This window comes from Littorina saxatilis, linkage group LG5 (assembly GCF_037325665.1).
Source record: "Littorina saxatilis isolate snail1 linkage group LG5, US_GU_Lsax_2.0, whole genome shotgun sequence".
Taxonomy (NCBI): domain Eukaryota; kingdom Metazoa; phylum Mollusca; class Gastropoda; order Littorinimorpha; family Littorinidae; genus Littorina; species Littorina saxatilis.
In genome coordinates this window covers 32,351,011-32,372,164 of record NC_090249.1, presented here as the reverse complement: position 1 = coordinate 32,372,164, position 21,154 = coordinate 32,351,011, and the positions used below count along the sequence as shown (strand labels likewise).

Below are 21,154 nucleotides of genomic sequence, written 5' to 3'. Positions count from 1 at the left end.
TGTGTGTTGGTGACTTTAAGTCTCCGTGTGTGTGAATGAGTGTATGTGCGCCTTGAGTCGCCTGTTGGTGAGATATGTGCACGTTACAAATATTCGTATTATTATTATTATTATTATTGTCTCCTGCAGTTGTGACATTTGGATTACTTAAGTCTCTTCCCTTATGCCTTAACTGTGCTCATGTTAGACTAGCACATCCTGTTTGGGGCTGTGTTTGTGCATGTGCAGATGAAATACCAAGCATGAAGCAATAACAACAACAACAAAAAGTTACTTGTTCCAATCAAATCCTGTTGTTGTAAGCCATATGTCAGTTGGAAGAAATGTTTTTTTGTTTTAACATTTAAATTTACATGTTCAATAATTGTGACGGTTTGAGAATAAGTATGTGAAAGTAAATGTTATGGTTCTTGGTTGAGCAAGCATTTCCATACTTACAAATTCACTGTTAATGTTTTATATAAAAACTTGAAGGTTGTTCTTATCTGTACAAGCTCTTACAGTACCTGCGTGTGCATTGCAGATCGCTCATCTTCAAGCTACCATTGAAGCACTCAAGTCATCCAAGGAGGAACAGGCAACAAAGATTGAGTCACTTGCACAAAAACTGAAAGAGGTGAGTTTGACTGCATCATTTCTGCATTGCTGTGTTGAACCTGAAGAGCTTATTTATGACTGGCTGTTTGTGCATATGAAGCACTTTGTCTTTAATGAAGAATTAAACGGCGTGGTTCTTTTATGAGCTTTTGTACACTTCGTAATACATGTATTGATCTTTTATGGACAGAAAATCATCAGGTATATGTTGTGTGTCTAAGATTTAAAGACTAAATGTCTTGTACAATCTTTGAGTCTTACCTTCATTATGTGTTTGAGTCATTCTTAAAAAAATAGGGTTTTGTACAAACCAACAGTAGAGCAGCTGCCTGTGACAATGGGGATTACTGCGTCACCCTGTCACTAGTATTATTTGGTACACTTGTAAAGGCACACACAGAGCGAAAAAGGGATTCTTTGGGTTAGTTTTCAATCTTGAGAACAAGCTAGAATGTGATGTTTTGTTTGACACTGAACTGTGTGGTTGCAGGCACGTGATCTTCAGACAACAGCAGATGAGCAGTACCGACAGGAACTGTCTGCTCAGTCCAGGCTGGTCAATCTTTACAAGGTCTGTATCGCCACTTTGTTTGGGTTTTTCCGCCAGTATTGTGATCGCCAGCTGCTTCCCAAACCCATATTGCTGATCTGATGGGCGTTCTGGTTCCTGTAGAAACTGGTCATTATGTCATAGTGAGCAGTCAGACATAGTCAAGGCATGCAGGATTTTATTACATTCATAGGGACCCATCTACATTCGAGAAGAAGAGAAGTTATTTGAGTACAGTGGAATCCCCCTTTTAAGACCTCCAAAAATGTGAGAAAATCAGGTCTTAAGAAGGAGGGAGTCTTAAAATGGAGGTAAATTGACAGAGGTTATGAAGAGAAAGTCTACAAGAACAAGGTCTTAAAGGGAGGAAGTCTTGGGGGGAGGGGGGGGGAGAAAGGGGGAGGGGGTTGAAACTTTCTCACAAAATACCACCCTGCAGGTTAGACTGGTTGGTGATTTGTTTGATTGTAGTATTTTAAGACATCAACCAGTAAAATAGTAGACATTACTGGTTAACACAATCCCTGATAAATGACTTTTAAAGTAGGCTTTGTATGTTGCATTTGATCAAAGGGGTATTATTTTTATAACAGACATCAACAGAAGAAAACAACAAGAAGATCACAGAGCTGACAAGAGCAGTTGAAGAGTTGCAGAAACTTTTGAAAGAAGCCAATACAGGTAAGCGGACGAGAGAGATATGCGTGAATGTTAATAAAGTTGCCATGAGTACATGTTTAAATTAGCATTTTAGTGGAGAATCATGTGTGCATGGTTTTATGCAGGCATCATAAATGTGGTGTGATTAACATGATTTGTTTTTGTTTTAATGCTTGAGTGCTTTTTCTAGCATACTTGGATCTGGAGGCGTCAAAATCTGAAGAGATTGAGAAGCTGAATGATGAAGTGAGAGAAAGAGGTGAGCACATTATGACTTTGTTCCTTACTTGTCTGTGGTATTGGTATAGGTAAAGCCAGCCTGTAATTCTGAATACAAAATGTAAACGTGTTGCACTTTAAGGTTGTGAATGTAACTATGTGTTCCTGCCTTCAGTCATGGACCCCAAACAACACTGCTACTGATTCTGAGACATTTTTTAACCCAGTATTTCATTGTCACTACGAATCTGTTTTCACAAAAACAGGTCACTATCTGTCAGTCAAGTATTTTTAGATTTCAACCAGTAAAATGCTGGAAATTTCCCATCATAGATACATACAGTCCTTGTAGCCATACACAAAAGTCATTACCCAGTAGTCAAAACTGTGCAAATCTTTCCTCTTTGCGTTTTGCAGAGCTGAACGTAGAGAGGTTGGAAGAGGAGCTTCGCAATGCCAACGACCTGCTGGCAGCCAAGAAGTCTGGATCGTTTTCTGTGAGTCAAGATGAACTGGAGACCATGTATCCAGCTGCTGCCGCCACCAGCAAACTTCTCAAGTCTGGCATGACTCTCACACAGGTAACTGAATGGCTATTCTCAAACTGCAGCTGGATGTAGAAGGCTGTAACTGAAGCGTGACACTTGTGTACTCCCGAATTACATCACATACTGAAAAAAGAGAAAACTTTTTCTATTATTCAGCCATCACATTTCTTCCTTCAGAAGATTGAGGACTCTCAAAAGGGTAAAGTTGTGATCCTTTCGGACTTTTTACGCTGCGGTTTTTTGTTTTGTTTTTACAGCAGTTAGATTATTTGATACAGATTGGCTGTTTGTGCTGCTGGTTACTGTAACAGTTATGTTATCTGACACAGATTCCAAGGGATGTGTGAGACTCTGATAAGGATTTGCTTAGCCCAGTGACTGTTGATCAACTTGATGTACCGTATTTGACGGACTACAAGCCGCGACTTTTAAAAAAAAAAATCGCATTGCGGCTTAGAAAAAGATGCGGCTAAAACGTTACCTAAACTTGAATAGCATTCAATGGAAGTTGCCGCGGATTTTCATTTCGCTCGATTAGCGATTACCGGTACTTTATTAGCTCTCTACTCAAGACTCGGCGCTTTTCTCTTTCTTTCGCGAATCTTCGTTTGTCAACAAGTCGTCGTGACAAGATAGCGTACAGAGAAACACCGGATGTATCAGGATCTCGCGCGTGCGAGATTTCGTTTTTTTGTGTCTCGCAATAGTTGGAGGAGCGAGAGCCGCCATGTTGTGTTTTCGTCTGCTCGAAATGTGCGCAAAAGTCGTAAATCATCCCAAAAAAGCTTATTCTGGGCGGGACTATATACGTTTGTGTGTTGGTTACAAATTGTGTGTGTGTGATATTTTTCTTCAAACTTGTTCATTTTTCTTCTTTGTTTCACTTGTTTATTCTCGGAGCCGATTTCGCCAAATACCGTACTTTCGTTTGCCTGGTTGTTTTGATTGATTGACACGATCTGATTATTTTTTTTTTCGACGGCAGCTAATATAGTGACGCGGCCTATACGTGGCTCGTCCCAATTTTTTTTTTTTAAAGTCGGGGGTGCGGCTTATAAAACTGTGCGTCTTGTAATCTGTCAAATACGGTAGTTTAATTGTAACATTTAGAAGTGTTTGACTCTCTTCCAACTGTTGTGGTTGTGGTTGTAGATCTACAGTGAATATGTGCAAGCGGTGGAAAACCTGGAGGCACAGAAGGAAGACAACAAACGCCTCAATTCCTACCTGGAACAGATTCTGCAGGTATGATTTTACTCTTCCTAGTGCTTTTTTCTCTCTCTTTCTCTCTGTCCGGGAGTTTGTTGAGTGAATGAAATAATTTTAAAACAAGTGTTTTTCTGCTTCATTTTATTGTGAAGTTTTTCCTGTCACTTTAATCAAAACATTCCATCTTTGAATCCTGTTCTTATTTTCACAATTTTTTCTTTGGTTTCTTACAGGAGATAGAGGACAAAGCACCTCAGTTGAAGAAGCAGAGGGAAGATTACGAAGCCGCCCTGCAAGCACTGGACCAGCTTACACCACAGCTTGATGCTGCCATGCTGGTAAGCTTTTTGTCTTTAGATGCGTGCAGTAACCTGTATTTTAAAGCCATGTTGAAAAGTGAACATCTCCAAGCTGCTGCTTTGCCTCATCATTCTCATGGCTAAAGAATGTTACCAAAATCCCCTTGCCAGCAGAGCACACATGCTATGAAGAGTGACGTTTGATTGTTCTCAAGGGTGTCTTGTAGTGACTGATGTCTTATGTCCTTTTACAGAAGTAAGGTCATGTAAAGAATAACTTTTTTTAAAGCATGCAGGAGAAAAGAATCATTGACTGGTGCAAGTCTGGTACAGACACTTTCCTGAACAGTACTGCTTAGACTAACTATGTGTGATTCTTCACCGAAGTCTCGTCATTCTTGATGAAAGTGTGTGTGATTTGTTTGCAGGAGTGTGAAAAACTGCGATCAGACAATGAGGAGCTGAAGCGTCGTGCTGGTTACTTCCAGCGAGAAAACACTCGCATCCAGCAGCGCAACATTGATCTCGGCAGACAGGTGGGTACAGTCAACATCACACCTGTTTAGTTAGAACTAGTACCATTCAATCTTAGGCACTGATATTGTTTCTGAGAGAGAGAGAGACAGAGACAGACTTGAACTCAAAAACTGTATTACTCAAGGGAAGAAGCATTAATCTTGTCTTACTGCAGCTACTAGTCCTAGCTATCCTGGGGATTAATCATGGCTGGTATTGTTAAATCATTGCACAGTTTGTAACCTTCATTTGTGTTTTTTTGTGACAGGTGAAGTTCTTGTTGAAAGAGATCCAAGAGCTGAAGGGAGGCTGTGTGGTGCAGGATGGTGAGGCGGAGGTATCTTCCAGCCAGGATGTGTCAAGCTCCTCTCGCATCATCACTGAGAAACTCGTCACCTTCAGGTATGTTTTTTCTCAGACATGAAAGGGGGCCGACTCTCATAGATAAAACTCGGTCATTGAACCTGGGGAAGAAGGTCAGTGTCTGTCAACTGGGGTAGGCAGCTGGTCTCAAGGCCAACCAGCTATTACAATGCACCTGGCCTTGATCTCACCGCATATCCAGAGCAAAAATATTTCCACTCTGTATTCTTCCTTTGATGTGCGGCTGCTACACCGGAAGCGCCTAATGTGATGTTTTTTCTCAATTTTACCTCGAAAGTGGGGGTTGCGCTCTATATAACAAAGCGCCTTATAGTCCCGAAAATACGGTAAGGGTTTTAGTGAGAAAGATCACAAAGTTATTGATATTCTTCTATTGTTCTTGTTGTAACCGAGTGCCGAAACACTACGATCACCTCGGGAAGCGAAGTGCAATCAAACAGGATTGAAAATGTTAGGGCTAATTTCTTAGCCCTACAAAAACTGTTATGCAAACCCGAAGGTTTCCATGAACATACAGACAATCGGAAACCACCAGACCCCATCACAAACAGAATTCTACAATCCACTGGTGTTGACTTTTAAAGGCCAACAACTCGGGTGCAGAGTCTGCTGTGAAAGGAGCGGTAGCCTCCCCTGTCACATTGTTAATGCTGTCTGGGTTTTTTCTTTGGGTTGTAAACCCCATTTTGTAAATGAGTTTTGAAACAAGAAAAAGAAAATGTTTAAAATTAACGAGTGTCTGCTGCAACTGTCCCTGATAATGAATGCTTCCTTTGACCGACTTACTTGTCATCAAGTTCAAATGAAAAAATATTGTCTTCAGACACGATACTGTCAAAAATACTGTGCTTTTTTTGTGTGACGAGAAACACTGCTATGCATGAGAAAATCAGTTCAATACTTGTTGTAATGCTGTTGACAGGAGCATTGAGGAGATGCAAGAGAAGAACCAGCAGCTTCTGGAATCCCTACGAGACCTGAGCAAGAAGAGAGAGGAAGAAGACTCAGAAGCTACAGATTCAAGGTAAAACTGAACCTAACGTTTCTGTTGGGGTGATATTTCATTGAAGAATAGTTTGTGAAGGGACAGCTAACTAATATAGGATGTTCAAGAGAGGGTGTGAAATCAGTTTGGATCCTGAAAAAAATAAATATTTGGAGAAAACATGTTGAAAACATCAAAAATGTTTGATTTTGTAATTGAAATATTGCTAGTCAATATAACACTTACCTCGACAGTACTATTCTTGCACATTATCTATTATAGGCCGAAAAAATTGGACAAAACGCTGAGTGGGTACAATTATCTCCCATAACCATGCGCCACCGTGGATCCCAAGCACTGTCCGAGTGCTTCCCCCTTACAGGATGTAGGTGGCGCGTCCTCTTTCTTTTTTCGCGCGTGTCAGACCGGCTGTGTTTCTGCTACGCTCCCGGATTATTTTGGACTAAGAGGCTCCTTTTCTGTGTGGACTATCACCTGTTGGATTATTGTGTGTTATTCCACTTCTGGCTTGAGGCTACGTTGTGTTTCCTTCAACTTGTGCCTCCGTTTTTGTGTGGCGGACTCGGCGTGCCTCCCGTCCTACTTCGTGGTGACCGGTCGTCTGCTTCTCGTTTCGCCGCATTCACTTGAGTATTGACCTAAATTTTCTTTGAATTTTGTTAATTCTCGGTCTTTAAGGGTACGTACAGGGCGAGGTAGGATGTCTCGTCCTGTTTTGGGCTCTGGTTCTACGGAACCAGAGTCTGCCGGGGGCAACCCTTCTCCGGGCGCCCAGCGTCATGTTTTACGCACGGAGAAGGGGATCTTTCGGCGCTCCGACTCTCCCTCCCCAAACGCTTTGCGTTTGCGGCGAGGGAGGGCGGAGAAAGCCTGTTTGAGCAAGCTCAATGCGAGCTTGCTCAAACAGGCTGGGCTTGAGCCTGGGACTTCGGGCGGGGCTGCGCCGTCGAAGGTTCGGGGAAGGTCGAGGGGAAAGAAAAAGCTTCTTTCTCCTTCTCCTTCAGTGGAACAGGCTTCCCCCCCTTCGACGCCGTTGTCCGGCCCTCAGTCTCAGGCTTCAGCTCCTCCCGGTTTCAAGCCTGGGGGGAAGGTTTCCTTCTCCCCCCTGGCTCGAATCCGGGGGCAGGTCGATTCCCAACCCTCTTTGGGGGTTGGTGAATCCGATCTAGAAGCTACTGGAGAGACTCAGGTTTTGACAGCCAACGGCCATACCACGTTAAAAACACCGGTTCTCGTCCGACCACCGAAGTTAAACAACGTCGGGCCCGGTTAGTACTTGGATGGGTGACCGCCTGGGAACACCGGGTGCAGTTGGCATTAAAATCTTCCTTTTCCGGTGCCTCTCCTGTGCCCTCCTCGGTTTCCACCGCTGTGGAAGCCAGGAGGGACACGGGTCCTCCTCTGAACTCCCTCGCTGGGTCGTCTGCTGCTGTTTTGACAGTAGTTTCGGCCTCCTGGGGGGGGAGATCGGAGGAGATGACGGGGTCTCTGAATTCCCTCCCCGCTGGGGTTGGGATGCGAATTGACCCCGTTCAGGGCGGTCCTGTGGGGGCAGGGGTTTCAGGCTTCGTGCCTACGACCACTGCTACTACGGTTCCCTCTGACGTCCGTGTGACTGGTGGCTGTCCCTCTTGAAACGCTCCGGCCGACTAGTTACTGGACGTGGAGGTGTTCGACAGAACGTGGTACTTCTGTCGAATGGTCAGGGCGACGGGAACATTGTTTCTGTTGCTCAGACCGACACCTCCGACCGGACCGTCTTGACCCCACGCCATTCCTTAGCGTCTGGTGTTCGGGTGACGGATGGTCCGGACCAAGGGTCCGGAACGTTCCAGGCTTACGGGTCGGGATCGAACCGGACCCACGGGTCCCGACTGGACTTGACCTCCGGGTTTGGTCCGGACGGGACCCATGGTACGGGACCGTACCGGACCTTAGGGTCCGGTGCGGGACAGTACCTCTGGCCCTTGCCGGACCCCCCGGACCTACGGGTCCGGATGGTACGGTACGGGACCAGTGGTTCGGTCGGGACCGGACCACCCGACCACCTCTGTTGGTCTGGGTGGTCTGGCACCGAACCGGAACACACCGGACCTACGGGTCCGGAGGGTACGGTACCGGACCAGTGGTCCGGTCGGGACCGGACCACTCGACCACCTCTGTTGGTCCGGGTGGTCTGGCACCGAACCGGACCATGCCGGACCTACGGGTCCGGATGGTACGGTATGTCCACGTCCGGACCGAGCCACCCGAACACTTCTGTGGGTACGGATGGTTCGGTACCGAACGGGACCTCCGGATGGTACGGGACCGGACCGGACCGAATCTACGGGTTCGGATGGTCCGGTACCGGACCACCCGACCACCTCTGTTGGTCCGGATGGTCTGTCACCGAACCGGACCATACCGGACCACCGGACCTACGGGTCCGGATGGTACGGTAGGTCCACGTCCGGACCGAACACTTCAGTGGGTACGGATGGTTCGGTGCCGTACGGGACCTCCGGATGGTATGGGACCGGACCACAGGACCGGAACACCGGACCACCCTACCGGATCGGTCCGGACCACCCGACCACCTCTGTTGGTCCGGATGGTCTGGCACCGAACCGGACCTACGGGTCCGGATGGTACGGTATGTCCACGTCCGGACCGAGCCACCCGAACACTTCTGTGGGTACGGGTGGTTCGGTGCCGAACGGGACCTCCGGATGGTGCCGGACCGGACCGGACCTACGGGTCCGGATGGTCCGGTGCTGGACCGGTGGTCCGGTCCGGACCGGACCACCCGACCACCTCTGTTGGTCCGGATGGTCTGGCACCGAACCGGACCATACCGGACTTACGGGTCCGGATGGTACGGTGTGTCCACGTCCGGACCGAGCCACCCGAACACTTCTGTGGGTACGGATGGTTCGGTACCGAACGGGACCTCCGGATGGTACGGGACCGGACCGGAACACCGGACCGGACCACCCTACCGGACCGGTCCGGACCACCCGACCACCTCTGTTGGTCCGGATGGTCTGGCACCGAACCGGACCTACGGGTCCGGATGGTACGGTACGTCCACGCCCGGACCGAACCACCCGAACACTTCTGTGCGTACGGATGGTTCGGTGCCGAACAGGACCTCCGGATGGTACCGGACCTACGGGTCCGGACCTACGGGTCCGGATGGTCCGGTGCGGGACCACCCGACCACCTCTGTTGGTCTGGATGGTCTGGCACCGAACCGGACCATACCGGACCACCGGACCTACGGGTCCGGATGGTACGGTATGTCCACGTCCGGACCTAACCACCCGAACACTTCTGTGGGTACGATGGTTCGGTGCTGAACGGGACCTCCGGATGGTACGGCACCGGACCGGACCACCCTACCGGACCGGATCGGCACCCCCGACCGGACCGGACCATTTCTTTTCTGATCAGACCCGATGGGTTCCTGTTCAGTCTATAAATGGCGGGGGTTCGTTGGCTGGGCTGACCCAACAGTCGCAGGGTTGTTGTTTTTCTCCCCCTTCGGCTGCTGGAGACGTTTCGTCTTTGGGGCAGGGGTCTTCGCGGCCTCTTGCTTCTGTGGGCGTTTCTTCACAGCCTGCTTCATCGCTTTCGGCTCTTCCCCCTCAAGCTCCCTACACTCCTGCTTTTGAGGAGTTGTCGGGAAGTGAAGAGGAGAGTGAGTCGGAGGACGATAGGGAGGAGGATCAGGGTCGCCCTGAGGTTAACACTGAACCTCTACCCTTGCCGGTTTCTGATGGAACTTCCGAAGCTATGCTTCGTACTTTCCAACAGTACATGACAGACATCACGCGGCGTCTTGACGTCACGGATGCCTCTCTTAAGCGTCTGTCGTCTAGTGTTGACACACAGGACGTGGACCCGGGGTCTGAGGACGAGAGGCAGGAGGCTCGTCCTCGCACAGCTAGAAGGACGTTTGAACAGTTTCAGGACGTCCTTCCCTGAGACGCCCTCTCGTCCTTTGAGTCCGCTTCGGCCCGGGCGCGGGAGGCTCACGCCGCGTCTGCCGGCGGCTCGTTTTATGAACGATCCGGCCGTGGCAATTCGCGTTCCACCCTAGTCTAAGTGCCACGGTGGAAGCGGCAGCACATCGCCTGAGGAGTACAGATTCACGTGCAAACGCGACCTATGTTCCTCGGGAGGACGCGGGTTCAGTGCCATGCTTTCCTTCGGGAGGCGCACCTCCACTGTTTCCTCGTGTCCAATCTGTTTCGTCCCTCCCTTTTCCCTTTGACTCTCGAACTCTCCCTTTCCAGACTTCGAGTGTTTAGGGTGGGGCTGACGGTGATGTGTTCGTTGGGGAGGTGCCTTCGGTCAAGAAGGTGGAACTGAGCTCTGCTTCGTTCCACAATCTTGAGGCCACCGTTTCTTCCACAGTCGAGGCCCAATCACAGGCCTTGACATGGATGAGCACGCTGTCCACACTGTTGGACCCTCCCGATCGGGCAGAGTCCGATTCCACTCGGGTCCTTGACACGGTTCGAGTGGATCGGGCTTTGCATGCCGTGCGATCGTGCGTGACGTCTGCGGCAGAATTGGCCATTGGAACACGGGTCCACTTTATTGGCCCTGTTCCGTGATCATTTTCTGCCTACTTCTATAGTGCCTCCGGATATGAGGAAGAGTCTGAGGAACACGTTTCCTCAGCCTTCTTCCCTCTTTCATCCGGACACTGTTCGTTCTGTGGTGGAGTCCACACGCCAGAGGAACACTGATTCTCTGATGGTTGGCCTCGCTGCTTCGGCGACGGCGGCGGGGAGTAAGAGAAGTGCTACAGTCACCTCCAGCTCCCAGCCTCAGAAGAAGAAGAAGAAGCCAGTTTCACTGCCTCCTTCTTCCTCCTCTTAGGCGCCTGTTGCGTTCCCAAGCAAGACGAAGGGTGCTCAGACAGGTAAGGGGAAGCAGCACCACCAGGGGGGGTGGTCGCAAGCCTGCGCCTGCCCGCCAGCAGAATTTTCAGTGAGTCCCGGCCCTACGTTGACGCCCCCTCAAGTTGCCCCTCTTTCGTCCGTCGGTTCCCTTTTTTCGGGCCCGCGGCATGTGGGGCAGACTGGTCTCCAACCAGTTTTTCTTGAGGGTGGTGTGGTCGGGGTTTTCTCTACCGCTGTCGTCACAACCTCCATTGTCCGCTCTACCTTGGACGTTCCCCCCTCCTCGAGAGCCTGCCAGATGGCAGGCTCTTCAGGACGAGGTGAACTCGTTGGTCGAGAAGAAGGCGGTCTACCCCCTTTCTCAGCCTTCTCTGGGGTTCTGCTCCCGCCTGTTCACCGTCCCCAAAAAGGACGGCCGGTTCAGGCCGGTGTTGGACCTCTCCACCTTGAACTTGTACCTTCACAGGTGCAAGTTCAAGATGGAAACCCCTTCGTCGGTCCGGTTGGCCATCCGGCCAAACGATTGGGCCATGTCTGGGACCTCCAGGATGCTTACTTCCACATCCTGGTGGCCCCGGGGTACCGACATCTGCTCCGGTTCGTTTGGGAGGGCACGGTGTTCGAGTTTCGGGCCCTCCCATTCGGCCTGTCCTTGGCCCCTCTGATTTTCAACGGGGACAACAACACCACATGCTTAGCTTACCTTCGCCACCAGGGGGGCACCAATTCTCGGTCCCTCTCCCTGTTGGCGGAGGAGATTCTGCTCTGGTGCCAGACCAATCAGGTCCGGATGTCAGTCCAGTTCGTTCCGGGGAAACTGAACGCCCTGGCCGACATTCTCAGTCGGGGCGATCAGGTTCTCTCCACAGAATGGACCATCGCTCACAACGTTCTACAGCGTCTGTGGGCAAGGTGGGACCGTCCTCTGATCGATCTGTTCGTAACTCGATTCAGCGCTCGGCTTCCCAGGTACGTCAGCCCCTTTCGAGACATGAATGCGTTCCACTTGGACGCATTCACTCTCTTGTGGAGGCTCCTCGATGCTTACGCCTATCCCCCGACATCTCTGATTCCGAGGGTGCTGGCAAAATATCTGCAGGAACGACCAAGACTGATTTTGGTCGCGCCTTACTGGCCAACAGCTCCGTGGTTTCCAGATCTTCGCGGTCTCACCCACGTAGACCCTCTACCTCTGGATCTGGACGGGGGAGGTCTGCTCCAGCCTCGATCATGCCTCCCTCATCCACGTCCAGAGAGTCTGTGCTTGACCGCATGGCTCTTGTGCGCTCCAAACTGCTTGCACTAGGATTGCACAAGAGTTCAGTAGAGTTTTCCTTGAACGCTAAGAGGCGATCAACTAATCAGCTCTACGACTTACGCTGGAGAGCTTGGGCCACCTTCGCCTTGTCCAAGGGGATAAAGCCGCTTTATCCCTCAACACAGGACTTGGCCAACTTCCTGGTGGAAGTGTATCAAAAGAAGAGTCTTTCTTCTAAGACTCTTCTTGGATACAGATCTGCCATCGCTTCCACGATTGCGGCCGCTACTGGTCGCAGAACTGAACACTTGATCAGGTCCTCCCTCATCGCTAATGTCCTTTCGGGTATTAGCAATGCAGCGGTGTCTAAACCTCGGGTTTCATTTCCCAAGGGGGATGTCTTTCTGGTCCTCAAACTCCTGCGTAGCAATGAGTTTGAACCCCTGGCAGGCATCAGTATCAAGTTGCTGATTTTTAAGACTAATTGTTCCTCATCGCTTTAGCCACTTGCCGTAGACTCAGTGGTATTCAAGCTTTGAATGGCCTGGACTTTGACATTGAGTTCACCACACAGCAGTGGTTGCTAGCATGGTCACGTCAGTCTAAGGTATGTTTCTTGGGTATATTTTCTTTTACGGTAGTACTGTTCGAAAATTGCCTGGGTATCTTAATCCTTGGATTTAAGTGATTTTGATTAAGGAGTTTAATACTCTACATATCACCCTCACACCACTCTGGTATTCTGTGCAAGAATAGTACTGTCGAGGTAAGTGTTATATTGACTGTAAGGCTTCTTTTTAAGCCTACTGTCTATATGATACTTACCGAGACAGTACTATTAGAGTTTCCCTCCCGCCTCCCCTCTTGATATGTTATGGGCTTTTTGAGGGTCTGCAGCTCATAAAGAAAGAGGACGCGCCACCTACATCCTGTAAGGGGGAAGCACTCGGACAGTGCTTGGGATCCACGGTGGCGCATGGTTATGGGAGATAATTGTACCCACTCAGCGTTTTGTCCAATTTTTTCGGCCTATAATAGATAATGTGCAAGAATAGTACTGTCTCGGTAAGTATCATATAGACAGTAGGCTTAAAAAGAAGCCTTACAATCTGTCACAGTTTATGCTTGGAAGTGTTTGTTACAGGTCTATGTCATGTTTCATTGCATGTAGAACATTTTCTTTTGTTGTTGCGAAAGGAAAGAGGAAGTAAAAACCCATAGTCACCTGTGCAAGTAATAATGTTTCTTAGTGTTTTGCCAGAGAGAATGATTGCTGTGAAACGTTCATTGCCAGAGGGAATCATGCCTGGCATCTTGAAACCAAAATGTGTGTGTGTGTGTGTGCTTTTTTTAATACTTTTTCTTAATTTTTGTATTGAATTCTCTCCAGAGTAAGAGAGCTGAAGCAGCAGCTGGAAATAGCCAGTCAGGAGCTAGAGCAGCTTCGTGGGGATCGCACACGCCAGGCAGAGATGGTGGAAGCCATCGTACGTCAGCGAGACATGTACAGGGTCCTTCTGCAGCAAGGCGGATCTACCCCTGTAAGTTATGGAGAGAGCTTGTGTGTGTTTTGGAGATAGATTTCTCTGATATGTCGTGGTACTGATTCAGTTATTCGGCTTCCTTATTTTCAATGCACAGACATGTAACTGCTTTTTGTACAAGAAGCCTTTGGGTTTAGTGTCAGCATTGTTATCAATCAAGTAGTAACAGTGACCAACTGTCAAGATTAAATACAGCTGAATCTGTCTCTACAACAACCAAAGGGACCAAACAAGCGGTCCTCGTGGACAGGAGGTCATTATGGAAATGTGAATTATAGAGGGAAAACTCTTGTCCAGTTATTATTAGTCTATGGGATGGTCGTGACGGACAGGTGATTGTTATCAAAATGGGATCGCCAGGGCAGGCTCGACAAATTGTAAGTAACCTGCGTAACCAATGATTCATGCAAAATGAGAAAAATATATGTGTAGCAAATGAGACAGGATGTCCAGTATACATGAGGTTTCTCACATGAATGTCAATGCATATCATCCTGTCTTGTAGGTTATTGTTGACCGATATACTTTGGAGAATAGGCTGCTGTTGCAGCTGATTCTTGTTTTGTGCTTGTTTTTTGGGGGAAAATTGATCTCTTTCTCTCACCTTCTGTCTCTCCTGCCTTTGTTCTCTGCCTCCTTCACTCCTTATCCTTCTCTCCAACCCTTTCTTTCTGTCCTTGGTCCCTTCTAGCTATTGCTAGGTTCTCCATCCCTACCCCCTTCTGCACAGGATATTTACTCCTTTTTTTTCCATTCGCCTGACCTAACACCTGTTTGTCGATCCCACAGATTTCTCCAGGTCAACAGCCGCTGACATCCACACCTATGCCGTCATCAGGCAGAGGCTCTGGCCAGGCGGACAGGTCTGTGGGCGATATGGACAAGGAGCTGAACGAGGCTCGCATGGCACTGAAAGAACTGCAGGCTGAGTACAACACTTACAGGAAGGAGAAGATGGAGAATGAGAGGTGCGTGCTGCTCTCTGTTGAGCCGTGCAAGTTTGCAATTGTAGATGGGGAAGGGTTTGAATAGTAAAGTGTGTTGGTTGGTAGATTATTTGATAATGTTACGGATAATTGAAAGTAGCTTTTGTTTGTCGGTCTTTTGATGATTTTACGGATATTAATAATTTAAGTAATGACATTCAACTACTTTCAAAGCCGCATAGCTATTCTTTTACTTGTTTTGGAAAGGGTTAGGAGGTGCTGGCTGTTTTCTTATTTCATTTGCTATTCATTTTGTTGAAGAAATGTAATGTTTTTTCCTCTCTTTTTTATGCATCAGCATAATGCCAACGAATGTCATGAAATTAATGAAGAAACATGTGCTTCCGATTACTCTTTTAGAGCTTGTCATAGGAGGAGAATTAGATGTTTCAAGAAAGATTGCAGTTTATTGGACTGAAAGCTTGCCTCTAGCTCTGCTTGTTGCATTTGACTCACTGTTTTTCTGTCCACAGGATCCTGAATGAACAACTGGAGAAGATACGCAATGAGTTGTCTGAAAGCCGTGTTCAGAACGCCAAAGTAGCTTCTCAGGTAGGTTTGCAGTGCTGAATTGTTCCTTTATGTGCATGTTGCTGGTAAAGTACAGCATCTTATTGATGACTCTCATCAACAGGTCTTGACTTAAAGGCATATTAACTCGATGAATATACACGCTAATTGCTTTACCAACAGCTGGAGACATGCTAAATTAAGTTCCCTGCAAAATATTGTGGTCTAGGAGCCCTTAAATGTTGAGATATTTGAATTTTTATTTTGATCTAGATGGTCCTATTTATAGATTTGGCAACACATGTAATGTTGATGCAAGGGAGCTAACACCGCGGCTTTGTTGACATCCTCACTTTTTCAGAGGCTAGAACAAGCTGTAATGCATGTATTATGGTCCGCGCATGGTGACATATCGTCATTATATGGTCTTATGGTGCGTTTGACATCGATTGTGGGCAAACTACACTTTGTAAACACGGGAGCGCATACATATGCCTTTAAGCAAGGCAAAGGCTGATGAGAACTTAATCAAACTGTTGCTCTGAAATTGTCTGTCATGGTTTCTTTCACCTGAATTTTCCTTTTTTCATCAGTTCTTGCAGGGAAAACTGAGGAAACCTGCGGTGAATACAACTTAATCTTCTTTTCATTCGCTAATACAACTGAATAACATGCCTCCTTTTGTCTTCCGTACGCAGGTGGACCATGCAGCTGAGCGCTACAAGATTCTGCAGAACAATGCTGAGAGCTACAGGAAGGAGATAGCGGCACTGCAAGACAAGTGCCAGAAGTACAGCACCTCTGTGGCCAAGCATGAGCTGACCATCTCCAAAGTGAAGGAGGTACGTACAGTGGAACCCCTCTTGTAACTCTGTGGCCAAGCATGAGCTGACCATCTCCAAAGTGAAGGAGGTACGTACAGTGGAACCCCTCTTGTAACTCTGTGGCCAAGCATGAGCTGACCATCTCCAAAGTGAAGGAGGTACGTACAGTGGAACCCCTCTTGTAACTCTGTGGCCAAGCATGAGCTGACCATCTCCAAAGTGAAGGAGGTACGTACAGGGGAACCCCTCTTGTAACTCTGTGGCCAAGCATGAGCTGACCATCTCCAAAGTGAAGGAGGTATGTTCAGTGGAACCCCTCTTTTAACTCTGTGGCCAAGCATGAGCTGACCATCTCCAAAGTGAAGGAGGTACGTACAGTGGAACCCCTCTTGTAACTCTGTGGCAAGCATGAGCTGACCATCTCCAAAGTGAAGGAGGTACGTACAGGGGAACCCCTCTTGTAACTCTGTGGCCAAGCATGAGCTGACCATCTCCAAAGTGAAGGAGGTATGTACAGTGGAACCTCTCGTAACTCTGTGGCCAAGCATGAGCTGACCATCTCCAAAGTGAAGGAGGTACGTACAGTGGAACCCCTCTTGTAACTGTCGCCAAGCATGAGCTGACCATCTCCAAAGTGAAGGAGGTGTGTTCAGTGGAACCCCTCTTGTAACTCTGTGGCCAAGCATGAGCTGACCATCTCCAAAGTGAAGGAGGTACGTACAGGGGAACCCCTCTTGTAACTCTGTGGCCAAGCATGAGCTGACCATCTCCAAAGTGAAGGAGGTATGTTCAGTGGAACCCCTCTTGTAACTCTGTGGCCAAGCATGAGCTGACCATCTCCAAAGTGAAGGAGGTACGTACAGTGGAACCCCTCTTGTAACTGTCGCCAAGCATGAGCTGACCATCTCCAAAGTGAAGGAGGTACGTACAGTGGAACCCCTCTTGTAACTCTGTGGCCAAGCATGAGCTGACCATCTCCAAAGTGAAGGAGGTACGTACAGTGGAACCCCTCTTGTAACTCTGTGGCCAAGCATGAGCTGACCATCTCCAAAGTGAAGGAGGTACGTACAGTGGAACCCCTCTTGTAACTCTGTGGCCAAGCATGAGCTGACCATCTCCAAAGTGAAGGAGGTACGTACAGTGGAACCCCTCTTGTAACTCTGTGGCCAAGCATGAGCTGACCATCTCCAAAGTGAAGGAGGTACGTTCAGTGGAACCCCTCTTGTAACTCTGTGGCCAAGCATGAGCTGACCATCTCCAAAGTGAAGGAGGTACGTACAGTGGAACCCCTCTTGTAACTCTGTGGCCAAGCATGAGCTGACCATCTCCAAAGTGAAGGAGGTACGTACAGTGGAACCCCTCTTGTAAGGCCTCAAATAATCTGAGGAGAAAATCAGGCCTGAAAAGGGAGGCAGTCTTAAAATGGGGCTACATTTACAGGTGCTATCTATAAACAGGAAATCTAAGAAGGCTGAGTCTTAAAGAACGGGAAAGCTTAAATTGGGGGGGTCTTAAAAAGGAGGGTTCCAAAGATGAAAAAAAATAAGAGGCATTACTTCTTACGTTGCTAGTAGTTTTATAGTGATTGTCACGTTTTTGTGGTCAAATGAATGACCTAAAACGGTCAATTACTGCTAACTGACTAACCACACCACGACCCACTCTCGCAGTCACACAAAAAAGTTAGAATCAACAAAAGTATAAGTTCTAGACGTCTGTTTATATACACTAACTCTCCACCTCCCTCTTCTCGTGAAGCCAAAAGTGTTTTTACGACCAAGTCGTAAAACAAAAATAACTGACAAAAGCCAGTTAAAGTTTATGAAATAATAAGAACACGCTGAACCGTGTAAAGTTAGAAAACACTTAGCTGCTCTGTAAAAAGTCTTAGCCTGTACAGGCGTTAACACTCCACGTTGTCACAACTCAAAGTTCTTCATAAAGGGTTAGAAAGATGACAAGGTGGGGGGCGTTTACGCATGGGTGCACTCAACTCTCGGTGTAGCCAGGGTCCATTCGATGAAACGCAGTGGAGCATACAGGCGAGAGTCGCAGCAACACCAGCAACAGCTCTAGAACAGCAACCGTACAGCAAAGAACAGCAACCCCCGTCCAGCAAGAGTGAAGCCAGGGTGTAGCAAGTCTCCAGCAAACGTGTAGCCAAAGTGTAGCACGTCTCCAGCAACCGTGTAGCAAACCTCCAGCAACAAGGCAGCAAACCTCCAGCAAACGTGTAGCAACAAGCTCAACAGCTCGTAAAACGTAGCTCTCCCAAGCAAACCGCTTGAATATTTGGCTCCCGCTCATCAGCAAAAATATGTAGCCAAATCCCTCCGTCCTAAGCCTTCTGCGTTCTGCACTGACGCCAGAAGCCCGTTGGTAGACCTAAACCAGTCTTTCAACGCGTTGGAATCCTCCAAATCTTAGTCAACGGAAACCCAGACCCTGTAGTCTGCAAAGCTTGTAGCGAAAAGAAAGCAAACAAGTCGCGTAAGGCGAAAATACAACATTTAGTCAAGTAGCTGTCGAACTCACAGAATGAAACTGAACGCAATGCAACGCAGCAAGACCGTATACTCGTAGCATCGTCAGTCCACCGCTCACGGCATAGGCAGTGAAATTGACAAGAAGAGCGGGGTAGTAGTTGCGCTGGGAAGGATAGCACGCTTTTCTGTACCTCTCTTCGTTTTAACTTTCTGAGCGTGTTTTTAATCCAAACATATATCTATATGTTTTTGGAATCAGGAACCGACAAGGAATAAGATGAAAGTGTTTTTAAATTGATTTGGAAAATTTAATTTTGATAATAATTTTTATATATTTAATTTTCAGAGCTTGTTTTTAATCCGAATATAACATATTTATATGTTTTTGGAATCAGCAAATGATGGAGAATAAGATAAACGTAAATTTGGATCGTTTTATAAAAAACATATTTTTTTTACAATTTTCAGATTTTTAATGACCAAAGTCATTAATTAATTTTTAAGCCACCACGCTGAAATGCAATACCGAAGTCCGGGCTTCGTCGAACATTACCCGACCAAAATTTCAACCAATTTGGTTGAAAAATGAGGGCGTGACAATGCCGCCTCAACTTTCGCGAAAAGTCGGATATGACGTCATCAAAGACATTTATCAAAAAAATGAAAAAAACGTTCGGGGATTTCATACCCAGGAACTCTCATGTCAAATTTCATAAAGATCGGTCCAGTAGTTTAGTCTGAATCGCTCTCCACACACACACACAGACAGACACACACACGCACATACACCACGACCCTCGTCTCGATTCCCCCCTCTACATTAAAACATTTAGTCAAAACTTGACTAAATGTAAAAAGGGAAAGAAAGACCAAGTGATCTCCCTGACCAATCAGCAATCGCCTGTCCCAGAACAAGTGATCTCCCTGACCAATCACTGGTCGCCTACCAAACACAGGTATAGCATGCTCGAAACACGTGATTTTAGCCGTGAGCGAAGAATCACCCCATGAGCCCGCACGGATTTCACGCCGGCACTTTCCACATGAATTTCGTGATCGTTTAGCAGAACCTTTCCGCAATGTGGCTGCCAGCACAGGCGCATTGCATTGCAATTTGGGAAAGGCGCCCCACAAAGAGTTCCTTTCCCACTCATGTCACTGAAACCGTGACAGTGATGGAACAAATAATGATAGGCATTAAAAAGAGTGGTTTTTCCAACTTCTTGATTATATTTTAATGTTTTATTCTACATATATGTGTCTTGTGTTCGTTTGGTGGATTTCAAACCAGTGTTGTGGCCCGGCCTCGGTCTTCGGTCTCTGACGCATTCCTTTCTGATTTGACGCATTGGACCTAGCCTTGTCCGGTCGATGGTCCGATAGTTTTTACGATTTGGTGGTCAACTGACCGATGCATATTCGTACAAGGCGGACAAGGTCTGCAATGAATGGAATGGGAGTTGCAAAGTCGGAAAACAAACCCCGATCGAAATGCTCATGTTCACTACGAGTGAAAATGCATTCGGTGCCGAGTCCATGTTTGTCATCATTGGCACTCGAGGCTACGTTTACGGAAATACCCTATCCAGTCGGTGTACCTATTTACCGAAAACGGCGCAAACAGCGGAAAGTTCATGAATATGATACTACGGCATGGTAATGCGAAGATCAGGCAGGATCCCTACATTCGTTCACCGGGCTCTGTATTGGAAAGGGTATGCCAGGAATGTCAGGCTCTTTCTCCTCGCAAAGTTTATGAACAATTAAAACTAGGAAGCGACATCAAAGCAATGCCAAAGGACTTGAAACAGGTTCAGAATAAGAAGGATAGGGAAAAACGCGAATAGCCTGAAAATGTTGCCCAACAAAAAAGTTGCTAAAAGTTGCAACAAAATATGGCGGTACAATTTGGACCTATTGTTTTTTTAAAGCCAGGACATTTGGACCTATTGGTGTTTTTTTAGGGAGGTCCAAATGACCTATTGTCTTCTTAGGCTGGCAACAACACTGTCAAACCAAATGTCTTTCTTGATTTTGTTGAAAGCATTTATAATTGTTTTGGTATTGCTATGTCAAATATTGTTTTGTAAAGCAAACTGCCTTACCAACACCTACCTCTTTCACCAGGACGTCTTCGAGAAACAGCAGCTAGCCAGCACCTGGGAAGCCAAAGTGGACAACCTGCGAACACAGTACGACCAGTTGCGCTCGCACGAGCAGCGATTAATTGCTGAGGTTGAGAGCATGAGACGTGAGCGGCAATCCAATGCCATGCTGACGGCCAATCTTCAGGCCATCCAGAACAACCTGGAAAGAGCAGACTTTGAGTCCAAGTCACGCTACACCAACCAGATTGACAGCCTGGAGAAGGAGGTGGCCCTGCTGCGAAGGAAGCTGGAGTGTGCGGAGGAGGAGAAGACAAGCACCGTCAACTCTCTGGAGGTGAGGGTGTGGTGGTGCTGTTTTGCATTTTGCTTCTCTCCCTTTTCTTTTCACTTTGCTTTGTCTCTGCTTATCCTTGGTCTGCGTCCCTTTCTTTGCCCTCCTCTTCTGTTTTCTTCTTATTATTATTATTTCTTCTTCTTGTTACCTTTGCTGTCTTGTTCATCTTCTGTTATTCTTGTAAGGATTGTGGTGGAGTGCTTTATCTTTGACTTATTCTT

At 47.5% G+C, this 21,154-nt stretch overlaps 1 protein-coding gene and 1 non-coding gene across 2 annotated transcripts in view; both read left to right on the top strand.

Annotated features, from left to right (window-relative positions):
• LOC138967735 (nucleoprotein TPR-like) overlaps positions 1-21,154 on the top strand; it is a 66,505-nt gene that overhangs the window by 5,177 nt on the left and 40,174 nt on the right. The window contains exons 8-22 of the mRNA XM_070340390.1: positions 524-616; positions 1,088-1,168; positions 1,741-1,828; positions 1,998-2,066; positions 2,444-2,607; positions 3,727-3,819; positions 4,017-4,121; positions 4,511-4,618; positions 4,867-5,000; positions 5,905-6,006; positions 13,532-13,682; positions 14,475-14,653; positions 15,145-15,223; positions 15,880-16,023; positions 20,619-20,933. Of these exons, the coding sequence (XP_070196491.1) occupies positions 524-616; positions 1,088-1,168; positions 1,741-1,828; positions 1,998-2,066; positions 2,444-2,607; positions 3,727-3,819; positions 4,017-4,121; positions 4,511-4,618; positions 4,867-5,000; positions 5,905-6,006; positions 13,532-13,682; positions 14,475-14,653; positions 15,145-15,223; positions 15,880-16,023; positions 20,619-20,933 (1,905 nt within the window). The remainder of the gene's footprint in view (positions 1-523; positions 617-1,087; positions 1,169-1,740; positions 1,829-1,997; positions 2,067-2,443; positions 2,608-3,726; positions 3,820-4,016; positions 4,122-4,510; positions 4,619-4,866; positions 5,001-5,904; positions 6,007-13,531; positions 13,683-14,474; positions 14,654-15,144; positions 15,224-15,879; positions 16,024-20,618; positions 20,934-21,154) is intronic.
• Positions 7,187-7,305, top strand: LOC138967903 (5S ribosomal RNA). The gene has a single exon (XR_011456079.1). It is a non-coding gene; the product is annotated as a 5S ribosomal RNA (ribosomal RNA).